The sequence below is a fragment of the Mercenaria mercenaria genome, chromosome 15, assembly GCF_021730395.1.
Source record: "Mercenaria mercenaria strain notata chromosome 15, MADL_Memer_1, whole genome shotgun sequence".
Taxonomy (NCBI): domain Eukaryota; kingdom Metazoa; phylum Mollusca; class Bivalvia; order Venerida; family Veneridae; genus Mercenaria; species Mercenaria mercenaria.
Window position 1 is genome coordinate 68,135,208 of NC_069375.1, and position 13,091 is coordinate 68,148,298.

At 37.2% G+C, this 13,091-nt stretch overlaps 1 protein-coding gene across 2 annotated transcripts in view; it reads left to right on the forward strand.

Moving 5' to 3' along the window:
• LOC123528508 (uncharacterized protein C05D11.1-like) overlaps nucleotides 1-13,091 on the forward strand; it is a 112,632-nt gene that overhangs the window by 18,652 nt on the left and 80,889 nt on the right. For both annotated transcript variants that reach the window (XM_053525515.1, XM_053525514.1), the window contains exons 3-5: nucleotides 925-1,083; nucleotides 1,812-2,021; nucleotides 9,793-9,915. In XM_053525515.1, coding sequence (XP_053381490.1) covers nucleotides 925-1,083; nucleotides 1,812-2,021; nucleotides 9,793-9,915 — 492 coding nt within the window. The remainder of the gene's footprint in view (nucleotides 1-924; nucleotides 1,084-1,811; nucleotides 2,022-9,792; nucleotides 9,916-13,091) is intronic.

Here is a 13,091-nt window from a genome sequence, read left to right on the forward strand (position 1 = left end):
AGGTCAGATTGTACATCCACACGTGCAGGTCGGACTGTACATCCACGCATGTCTGACTGTACATCAACACATATGCCGCCTGTCTCGCGGTGTAGTGGAAACTGGCAACGCTGATTGGCTATACACGGCTATCGGTGACAAGCGAGTAACTCCGCCCACATATTTTTCTCTCAAGTCAAACCTTGTGTATTTACAGATTTATATAATCAATTAATTTTCATTGCGTCTCACTGCAGAAACATGCGTTCGGGGACTCCCAAGCTGCAATAAACGCGTATTCTGGGACCAATTATGCGTACAGGGACGCCGATTTCGGCATTTCCGAGACTGTGTACATCCACACATTCCAGTCTGACTGTACATGCACACATGCACATGGACTGTACATGCACACATGCAGGTCAGACTGTACATGCACACATGCAGGTCAGACTGTACATGCACACATGCAGGTCGGACTGTACATGCACACATGCAGGTCGGACTGTACATGCACACATGCAGGTCGGACTGTACATGCACACATGCAGGTCGGACTGTACATGCACACATGCAGGTTAGATGGTACATGCACACATGCAGGTCAGATTGTACATGCACACATGCAGGTCAGATTGTACATCCACACATTCAAGTCTGACTGTACATGCACACATGCAGGTCAGACTGTACATGCACACATACAGGTCAGACTGTACATGCACACATGCAGGTCTGACTGTAGATCCACTCATGCAGGTCTGACTGTATGTCCACACATGCAGGTCAGACATACTAGTAACACATTTTCTGTGTACATTTAATGTATTTTTTTTATCTAATTTCTGAAATTTTGTTTAAATTTTCATTTACAAAGTTCCAGGTTTTTTTATGCTAATTTTGCTTATATTTCAGTACCAGTTATTTCTTTTCGATTTTTTCCAGGGTGTTTTGGATTTATTGGCCAATCGTTGTTTGGCTTCTGGCACGAATGCTTGGACTGACACTGACCACACCTGTTATACAATGACAAATGCCGGGAGCCAGGGATTTCTAAATCTGATGCCAATATATCTGGATCACATTCTGTATCCTACACTCACAGTAAGTCTAAACAGGTTTTGAAACAGGAAGGACTGGAGAGGGTTTAGGTAAAGAGATGCAGGAGGGTCAGTAATTTTTTTCCAACCAATTTGGGGCCAAATTTGGCCAAAATCCCAGTGGCAAATTGTATTTAGTAGTTTTCAGTGGTTTATGATTGCTAATAATAATTATTGTGTATTGTGGAATATGAACTTTGCTCAAGATCATTTAGCATGGTTAATTGAAAATGCATTGAGGATAAAGTGACCAATTATTTGCCCAGTTTGTGAGCAGTCTTACCTTACGTGCTTAAGGTACCTGTAATTTTGCTTGCGACTGTTACGTTCTTAAGCTGTTAAATTTTCATGTATTTCACGCCTGCTGTATTCCACGAAGCTTTGTAGCCTCTGAATTGCCCTACATCATAATAACGTGTTCATGTATGTTTCTAGGTTAACAGTATTTCACTTTGCCTTTCCATTTGATGATATGTCAGCTGAAGTAATTATGTACATGAGAATTGAAAAATATGAAGATGAGTTTCAACTGTTATCATCAAAGATAACACTCCAGCCACTAATCCATTTCCCCCTTTGCCGCTGTTGACATCTCCATTTTTTCTTGCAACGTGCCATCCAAATTTTCTGGCAAGAACTCTGGGACCATTAAGTCTTGATTTTACTGGATAACCAAATAAAATTTCATGTCATTTATCGACTTTTATTACAAAACATGTATTTTTTTGTCAGGAATCTGGATATATAACGGAAGTTCATCATATAAACGGGAATGGAGAGGACGCTGGTGTAGTTTATTGTGAAATGCAAGGCAGAGAGAATTCTGGAGAGAGTATTACTCACCTGGAACTCATTCGTGCCTTGTACCCTGGTCATTGTGGGTACAAGTCTGAGACGGGTGGAGTCATGAAAAACCTACGAGAGAGCACATCACATATCAAGGTTTTTATACTATTCTTAATAGGGATGTATTCATCATGCACATGTGTAAGATCAAAAATATCTAAGCATCAGTAGCTGATATGAGCCGTGCCATGAGAAAACCAACATAATGGGTTTGCGACCAGCATGGATCCAGACCAGCCTGCGCATCTGCGCAGTCTGGTCAGGATCCATGCTGTTCGCTAACAGTTTCTCCAATTCCAATAGACTTTAAAAGCGAACAGCATGGATCCTGACCAGACTGCGCGGATGCGCAGGCTGGTCTGGATCCATGCTGGTCGCAAACCCACTATGTTGGTTTTCTCGTGGCGCGGCTCATATGTAGATATATGTAGAACTATCTGAAAGGGAATTTTTCAATATTTCAAAAACATGTATTTGTACTCCCTGCACAACAAAGTTGTAAGAGGGGTATACTGGTTTCAGGTTGTCTTTCTATCTGTAGACACAATCTTGTGCACACCAAATCTCCTTATCCCCTTGATTCAATTTAATTAAGCTTCAGGCAAGTGATCAGTACTAAGTAACATAATTGTGCATGGTGCATGTTAGGGTGTTTCAGAAAAAAATGGCAGAGTTACAGGACTTTGTTTTGGAAATTGAGTTACTATACTAATTATAAGTAATACTATAAACATAAGAGTAGGCATATGCAGTCTTGTGCATGCCTATTCTCCTGAACCCTGGCGCATGTTATGTTCTTTCAGAAAATAAATTTCAGTGTTATTGACTTTGTTTTTAGCTCACCTGTCACATAGTGACAAGGTGAGCTTTTGTGATCACGCAGCGTCCGTCGTCCGTCCGTGCGTGCGTGCGTCCGTCCGTCCGTAAACTTTTGCTTGTGACCACTCTAGAGGTCACATTTTGTGTGGGATCTGTGTGGGTCAGAATGTTCATCTTGATGATATCTAGGTCAAGTTCGAAACTGGGTCACGTGTCTTCAAAAACTAGGTCAGTAGGTCTAAAAATAGAAAAACCTTTTGACCTCTCTAGAGGCCATATATTTCATAAGATCTTCATGAAAATTGGTCAGAATGTTCACCTTGATGATATCTAGACCAAGTTCGAAACTGGGTCACGTGCCGTCAAAAACTAGGTCAGTAGGTCTAAAAATAGAAAAACCTTGTGACCTCTCTAGAGGCCATATATTTCAAAAGATCTTCATGAAAATTGGTCAGAACGTTTACCTTGATGATATCTAGGTCAAGTTCGAAACTGGGTCACGTGCCTTCAAAAACTAGGTCAGTAGGTCAATTAATAGAAAAACCTTGTGACCTCTCTAGAGGCCATATTTTTCATGGGATCTGTATGAAAGTTGGTCTGAATGTTCATCTTGATGATATCTAGGTCAAGTTCGAAAGTGGGTCAAGTGCCGTCAAAAACTAGGTCAGTAGGTCAAATAATAGAAAAACCTTGTGACCTCTCTAGAGGCCATATTTTTCATGGGATCTGTATGAAAGTTTGTCTGAATGTTCATCTTGATGATATCTAGGTCAGGTTCGAAACAGGGTCTTGTGAGGTCAAAAACTAGGTCAGTAGGTCTAAAAATAGAAAAACCTTGTGACCTCTCTAGAGGCCATACTTTTGAATGGATCTCCATAAAAATTGGTCAGAATTTTCATCTTGATGATATCTAGGTCAAGTTTGAAAGTGGGTCACGTGCCTTCAAAAAGTAGGTCAGTAGGTCAAATAATGAAAAAACGTTTTGACCTCTCTAGAGGTCATATTTTTCATGGGATCTGTATGAAAGTTGGTCTGAATGTTTATCTTGATGATATATAGGTCAAGTTAGAAACTGGGTCAACTGCGGTCAAAAACTAGGTCAGTAGGTCTTGAAATAGAAAAACCTTGTGACCTCTCTAGAGGCCATACCCTTGAATGGATCTTCATGAAAATTGGTCAGAATGTTCACCTTGATGATATCTAGGTCAAGTTCGTAACTGGGTCACGTGCCTTAAAAAACTAGGTCAGTAGGTCAAATAATAAAAAAACCTTGTGACCTCTCTAGAGGCCATACTTTTCATGGGATCTGTATGAAAGTTGGTCTGAATGTCCATCTTGTTGATATCTAGGTCAGGTTTGGAACTGGGTCATCTGCGGTTAAAAACAAGGTCAGTAGGTCTAAAATTAGAAAAATCTTTTGACCTCTCTAGAGGCCATATTTTTCAATGGATCTTGATGAAATTTGATCTGAATGTTCACCTTGATGATATCTAGGTCAGTTTCGAAACTGGGTCACGTGCGGTCAAAAACTAGGCCAGTAGGTATAAAAATAGAAAAACCTTGTGACCTCTCTAGAGGCTATATTTTTCATGAGATCTTCATGAAAATTAATGAGAATGTTCACCTTGATGATATCTAGGTAAAGTTTAAAACAGGGTCATGTACCTTTGAAAACTAGGTCAATAGGTCAGATAATAGAAAAACCTTGTGACCTCTCTAGAGACCATATTTTTCAGTAGATCTTCATGAAAATTGGTCAGAATTTTTATCTTGATAATATCTAGGTCAAGTTCAAAACTTGGTCACATGAGCTCAAAAACTAGGTCACTATGTCAAATAATAGAAAAAACGATGTCATACTCAAAACTGGGTCGTGTGGGAACAGGTGAGCGATTCAGGATCATCATGGTCCTCTTGTTTGTTACTTTACATTGTGTGTTTCAAACTGCAATGTCAGTGTCTGTGAGGGGTACAGGGGTGCCTGCGAGGGGTACAGGGGTGCCTGTTGGGGGGTACAGGGGTGCCTTTGGGGGGTGCAGGGGTGCCTGGGGGGGGTACAGGGGTGCCTGCGGGGGGTACAGGGGTGCCTGTGGGGCCCGGGGTTCAGGGGTGCCTGTGGGGGGTACAGGGGTGCCTGTGAGGAGTACAGGGGTGGCAAACTAAATTTTCCGTATTGCCCAGATTGTCCCAAAGCTTGTATGGAAAAGTGAACTTTGACCAGAATTTGATATATAACTGTCATACGAACAAGCACAAAATAGCAATTACAAAAACAGAGAAGCAAGTCAAAATTAGATTTCACCCTGCCCAGGGGGTTACATTTATCACCTTCAGTGATACATATAGCTGTAGTATCAGACAAAATTGTCTTTAAGGTAACTGAATGAGATGAAAGGATTATGAAAATTGGACAATGAATTTATGTTTATGTTACTGTCCTCCATAAAAGCTCATATTGCCTTTGTTTTAAATGTGGCTGCCATATCTTTTGTTGCGAACATGAAATATTTCTTATTTCTAGTTTTATTTTATTTTTTTCATTGTTTTCCATGGTATTCCAGAGGTTTAAATATTGATAAACTTGGTAGGAAATAGTTTTGATTACTTCCCTTTGTTATTCTGGCATAGTTTTGATTACCTCCCTTTGTGATTCTGGCATAGTTTTGATTACCTCCCTTTGTGATTCTGGCATAAAATTGAAAGCCTTACGGAACTTTAAGCATTGGCAGTTGTGTACAATATTTGGGTAATCAAGTATTATAGTAATTGCAATCACTTGTAATTGATTACTCAAATACAAGTATTCAAATGTATTTGATTACTCACCTCAATCTTATTACATGTAATAATAATGTAATCAATGACTTTGAATTTTTTTTTTATCAATGTTCTATCAAAAATTCAAACCATATCTTACAAGATAAAAGATTCCATTATCACTTTTGTAGGTTTTAGAATGATTTAAAAAACAAATGGTATTGTCTGATATTTAAAACGTTATCAAGGAAACGTTACAGGAAAAGGTATTGCCAGGTCTTGTATATATTAAGACTTAGTGATTTTAGCGAGTGACTGATTGTCCGTTTCAACATTTGAGTGCTAAATAATTGGATTTAACAAAATTCTAATTGCTTTTAACTAATCAGTTGTAACTTACTCTTTCTACAACTCTTTCTTTCTATGATTTGGTGACGTTCAATTTTTTTTTTCCAAAACCTGGACCTAACTCTTAAGACTATAATAAGATGGCAAACTGCATTTATTATACCTCTTAATTGTTTAGGGATAATAATGAACTGAAATGTTTTTGACTACATTGAACTTATTAGGAATATTTTCCAGAAGAAGTGAAGCAAGCATATTAGAAAATCACTTACATTGTAAATTTAAATATTTCTACCCTGAAGTCATACTATAATTAAGGGGACGCATATTGCTACATTCACAGTTCATACAGCAATGCGGAAGGGGTGCATATTCAAGAAATCGATGGTGGGAAAATAAAAAACATATTCCTAAACTGATATAATACTGATGAACACCTGTAATATTCAGTATTTTGTGGATAAGGATGTGGTACTATGAATGTAATAGGAAAACAGAGGTGTTTGTGAAAGTACATTCAACACAAAATATTAAGCTTTTGTATAAGGAAAAAACAGGTTTTTTACAATAACAGTGTTCCAAATAATGTTGAAGGGATGAGATTTTCTTTCTTACACACCAGGTTTGCTTAAACATGTAAAAATTTAACGCCACGTCAGTTTATCTCGGGATGGACGCCATATTTCTCATTGATAAAAAATGTAAACAAAAAAATCAGAGTGGGATTAGCATTGCAAGGGCATAACATGACATTCTACACAATGAATACCTTAGAACAGATATCTAAGATGCTACACAGGTCAGGCGGGTTAAATGGATAATGTCGATCACTTGAAATTCATCTTGAAAAGGTGGTTAATTTTAGTTTGTTTACATGGTTTTTAATTTTCCCACAACTTCTCGGCGATTCACTGCAAATGTATTACTGCGCCGGACGAAAGGTAACTCTAATAAACAACGGGAGACAACTTAGGTGTCAGCACGTGTACGATTTTTAAAAAAAAAATGTCGATGATTATAATTTCTTATCAAATAATTAATCCTATACAGATATTCGTCTTTAATTAGAAAATTATTAATTTCTGTGGACATTTGTCAAAAAATATTACCTACAGTGGACTACTTTGTGCATCAAACTGGTTTCCGCTTCAGTTGTGAGGCACTTCCGTTATACTTTTGACAACAATAACAAAACACAAAATTAATCAATAAAGTCACTTACAAACCGACTGCTACTTAAATCAGTGTAAGTAAAGTTGTTGTTACAACATCATACATGTTCGTTACGTTATGAGATAAAGTTTATCTTGAACTGCATAATCCATTAACTACGTTTACATGATATTGCATTTACAACTTATTTGACCCCATTTTTTTACGTGAATGACAGCATTCTCGTGCAACTCGTGCAAACAGAGTTATGAAAAGTATGGTGGAGAATTCAAGGACAAATTATAAATGACATTAAAATGAGGATAACTATATATTCGTCCAGTTTTGATCATTGACATTCCTGCTGTGTATTAGTAACTTTTGTGAACAAGATTAGAATGTTGCTTTTGCACATATACACATTGATTGGACCTCTCAACCAAATTTCATACCTTATTTTAGGGATTTTTAAGACAGTACATTTTCAAAAGTTTGTTGAATGTGTTTTGATATTCAAGTGCATTGCAATTCATGAATACCAAGTTAAAAATTAATAATGGCAACATTTCTAGGCCTTTATTGTAAGCCACTAGACTTCTGTAATGATAAATGTTTAATGTATTAAGGGGAATATACTCTTTTAGTTTTGTAATGTGGCATTCCTTGACCACCGTATCTTTTCTTATGCACTACTTTGTAAACAAACTAAATAATGTGTTTTAGCTCACATATGCCAAATGAAAAGCAAGGCAGTGAACTTATTTCACATTCTTTCTTTAAATTAGAATCTGTAGGACATTGATAAATGTTTGGACAAAGTGAAGCACTATTATTTTCGCACCAAAAAGTCTTAATTGTTGACTTTGAATGTACACAAGAAGTCTTATGTAATTCAACAATAGCTTTCTTGTTTCAGTTTTTCTCATTTTTATTTTAGTGAGCAATCCTTTGTGTACTTATAACAGTTGAAACAGTATTCATTTCATTTACCAAAACCTTGTACTTTTTTGCAGGTAAATTTTATAATACCCCACCCACTTTTTTCTAATTTCAAAGTATGCGTCCCCTTAAAGTGTTTAAAAAGTGGTCTGTTTCTTTTGATATGAATGGCATTTCTTGTTTTACATTGGCATTTAATAAATTTTGGAATATTTCAACTACCTGAAACAAAAAACAAGTTTTAAAACAATGTAAAGCTTTGTAATTCATCTATTTCCAAATTATCTTGGTTGCGCAACTGAGATAGACAAAGGGAGGTAATAACAATTTTTAGTTAAATTTGGCAAAATGTTTTCTTTTCAATGCAAATCTTTGACACTTTTGATAAAGTTTTGCTTATATTCATATTATTCCTTACGCAAGTATGTTTATTTAATTTATACTTAATTATTTATGTTAAAATAATGCTATTATGTTCTGGCAACCAAGATAGGAAAGTCAAATTTGAAAAATACTTCCTGTGAAAACTGCGTGTGTATTAAGAATACTGTGAACACAAGTTGGTGAAAATGATCATCTGATTAAATTTTGAACAAATCCATTACTTGACCAAAATCTGATTAACCACTTCAGTGATTTCTTTTGCCCTTTTGGGAAAAGGTCCGGTACCGGATAAATTGGGAAAAATAGCGGGGTTTTTACTCAGATTGGGAATTTTTATAGTTAATTAATAACATCATTTAGAATGCTTCTTCCTTTAATTCCATGTAAATATCATCAAACAAACTGTTTGAATGGTTAAATCATGGTGAATGTCAATGTAACTACGTTTTTCTTCTGCAATCATCAAAATGCAAACTTAATTTGGTCATTTGGGGAATTTTTGGATGATGATTGGGAAAAAAGATTGCATTTTTCAACTGGGAAAAGTTTCTTTTAGGGGTATTTTATAAAGAAGGAAAAAAATCCCTGCCACTTTGTAATTCCACAATACTTTCATCTTTAAATCATTAAACTTTGTGGGGGTCTAATTTTCGTGGATTCTGTGGTTTAGTTAATCCACAAAATTTTATCCCAATGAAAAAGTAAAATTCATTTTATGATCAAAAGTTGAAATCCACATTCATATCCGTTTTGACCAAAACCACGAAATTTCATACTCAGGAAATTTAATGATTTTACAGTATCTTGTTAACTACCTCCCCTGAAATAATTAAAACTTGTAAATACAAGGATTTATCTTAGTAAGGGACAGAGTGTTAGTTTCATCTGAGGTGAAGTTCACAAGGGGCAGATTTTTTATGCCCCCGAAGGGAGGCATATTAGTTTTCAACTGTCCGTCTGTTCGTTAGTTAGTTAGTTTGTTTGTTCGTTCGTTCGTTTGTCACAACGTTAACATTTTGCATGAAGACACTTTACTAGCGAACCCAGGACGCTGATAGTACTTATTGAGTACACGACCCCTACTGACTTTGGGGTCACCAGGTCAAAGGTCAAGGTCACAGGGCCCAATGTTAACTTTTTGCATGAAGGCTCTTTACTCGCGAACCGCTGCACCCAGGACCTTCAAACTTCACATGCTGATAGTACTTATTTAGTACATGACCCCTATTGACTTTGGGGTCACCAGGTCAAAAGTCAAGGTCACCAGGTCAAAGATCAAGGTGCTGTGGGGGCATTTGTCACCATTAGTGACAGCTCTTGTTTTATTGTGTGTCTAATTTCTAAATTTAATTTACTAGATTTTCTGATCTGCCCATATGATGTAGCCTCATATTTTGTGTAGGTCATACTGTTTTTGTTTAACTAGTCATGTATCAGGTATGAGTTGTTTTGTTTTTTTGCCATTTAGGTGTGTTCATACCACAAGGAATTCTACCGTCCTGATAATTTGTGTTTAATTATCACTGGTCAGATAAAGGCTGAGGAAGTGTTCAAGGTGCTTCAACCATTTGAGGAAAAGATTCTGTCCAAGGTAATGCAGTAACTGTTTTTTGTCCCCCCCCCCCCCCCCACCCCCCCCACCCCATGAGTGGTGGGGGCATATAGATTTGGTCTTGACCGTGCGTCCGTCTGTCTGTCCGAAGTCCGAAGTTCGTGACACGCCTAGCTCAAAAAGTATTTGATATAGATTCATGAAACCTTGCATGAGTCTTTATCATGATATGAACTTGCGTTCCTCCTATTTTTCGTCTTGCTCCGCCTCCTATTTTCAGAGTTATGGCCCCTGAAATAGTCAAAAATGCACATTTTTACCTTGTGACACGCCTAGCTCAAAAAGTATTTGATATAGATTCTTGAAACCTTGCATGAGTCTTAATCATGATATGAACTTGTGCACCTCCTATTTTTCATCTGGCTTCGCCCCCTATTTTTAGAGTTATGGCCCTTGAAATAGTCAAAAATGTACATTTTCACCTTGTGAGGCACCTAGCCCAAAAAGTATTTATTATAAATGGTTGAAAACTTGCACAAGTCTTTATCATGATATTAACTTGCACACCTCTAATATTTTGGCTGGTTCCACCCCCTATTTTTAAAGTTATGGCCCCTGAAATAGTAAAAAAATGCACTTTTTCACCTAATTATGTGCCTAGCTCAAAAAGTATTAGATGTAAATTCAGGAAACCTTGCAGGAGTCTTTATCATGATGTGGCCTTGCACACTTGGCATTCTTCTTGAGAATCTTATTCTTATTACAGAGTTATGGCCCTTGAAATAGCCAAACTAGTAGATTTTTTGTTTGTGATGCTCATAGCTCAAAAAGTATAGGGCCTAGAATAATGAACCCCTTTCATAAAATGTTTGTTGAGGCTATACCCCATTAACTCTTCAAACATTTGAATTATTGCCCCTTATTTGTGACAAATGTACCAGTGGGGAGCACACCCTGTGTCCTACAGACACATTCTAGTTTTTGGCTCACCTGAGCCAAAGGCTTATGGTGAGCTGTTGTGACCGCTCAATGTCCGTCGTGCGTCGTCGGTCCGTCAACATTTCCTAAAAAAATCTTCTTCTTGAAAACCACTGGGTAGAGACCGTACCATAGCTCTTCGCATACTTTGATTTTTCAAACTAAAGTGATTTTTACAAGTGCACCGGTTACGATAAAAATGTAAACAACGGACTCTGTCTATGAAACTTTGAAATGAATGAATGACAGTCGATCTCAGTCATAATACTGATTGACAGTGAATGCTAATGACTCCATGTGTTGCAGAAAGGTATTTAGTTTGTAACTGTAATTTCCCGTCAATTGAAATCCTCTCAAAACTGGTAAAATAATTACTTATATTTGGACAAATCTCATCGTCTTTGCCGTTCGGCAGCTGGAAAAAGGGGAAATATAAAAGATTCAGTGTAAGTAATATTTTACTGGTACTGCCAGTTAGTAAGTTCATACTCTGAACAACACGTCAGAGAAATTTGGGCAGATTTGACCAATTATGACGTTGGCAGCATTAGATTATATTTTTTCTTTACACAAAAATTGCCGTTAGGTAACAAAGCGAATACGCCGATAATCCGGAGTTCACCGATTATTGTTCAAGTTCACGCAATGTAATCCAGCAATTAAACTGCATAGCTATTAGCTACTGCTGTTATAGGGAAGTGGTAGAGTGTCTGCCTTAGGGGTGAGAGGTCCTGGGTTCGAGTCCCAGTTAGAGCTTAACTCTATTTAGATTCTGCTAAAGCATAGTTTTGCTGTTAATAGACTGTTCCAGATGTTCTAAATTTTTAGCACACAGTATCATGGATCAGTTGAATGTTAAATCAAATGCACCCAATTAGAAAATATTGACTATATTATGTCCCTTTGATGTTTATGCTCTCCATGTTCAAGAAGAGTTACATTTCCTTGATCACAAAATTTTCGTTATCATGAAAATATTAAATGCTCATAACTCCGCACTTCTGGTTAAAATATTGTCTATATTTCTGTTTTTGAGAAATATATGGACATTTCTCTTCATTTCAAAGCTTTTTAACTTCAAACCTATGATTTGAAAAACTTAGGTACTATCTCTACACTGGGCAGAATTACACCAAACTTCACAGGAATGATCCTTGGGTGGCCCCCTTTCAAAATTGTTCGAAGAATTGAATTCCATGCAAAACTCTGGTTGCCATGGCAACCGAAAGGAAAAACTTTAAAAATCTTCTTGTCCAAAACCACAGGGCCTAGGGCTTTGATATCTGGTGTGTAGCATCATCTAATGGTCCTCTACTAAAATTGTTCAAAGCATCCCCCTAGGGTCAAATATGGCCCTGCCCCGGGGTCACATGGTTTATATAGACTTGTATAGGGAAAACTTTGAAAATCTTCTTGTACAAAACCACATGGCCTAGGGCTTTGTTATTTGGTATCTAGTGGTCTTCTACCAAGATTGTTCAAATTATCCCCCCAGGATCAAATATGGCCCCGCCCCGGGGGGTCACATGGTTTATATAGAGTTATATAGGGAAAACTTTGAAAATCTTCTTGTACAAAACCACATGGCCTAGGGCTTTGATATTTGGTATGTAGCATCATCTAGTGGTCCTCTACCAATATTGTTCAAATTTTCCCCCTAGGGTCAAATATGGCCCCGCCCTGGGGGTCGCAAGTTTTACATAGACTTACATAGGAAAAAAGTTTAAAAATCTTGTCTGAAACAAAAACTCTTAGACCTTTGATATTTGGTATGTAGCATTGTCTTATGGTCCTCAACCAAAATTATTCAAATTGTACCCCTGGGGTGAAAAGAGGCCCTGGCCTGGGGGTCCCATGTTTTATATAGACTTATATAGGAAAAAACTTTAAAAATCTTGTCAGAAACCATATGACCTAGGCTTTTGATATTTGGTATGATGCATTGTTTAGTAGTCCTCTGCCAAAATTGTTCAGATTATGCCCCTGGAGTTAAAAGAGGCCCCGCCCGGGGTCACTTAGTTATTATGTGAGTTATATAGGAAAAATACTTAAAAAATCATCTGATCCTATTTCCAAGACTGTTTAATTATAATTACCTGATGACCCCAAGTAATATGATGTCACTTGATTGTGACCTTGACCTACTGACCTACTTTCTTGTTTTTAAGATACAGCCTTGAAATATTGATGACTTACACAGTTTTGCACACAAATCGTAAAACTGAATTTCATTGACC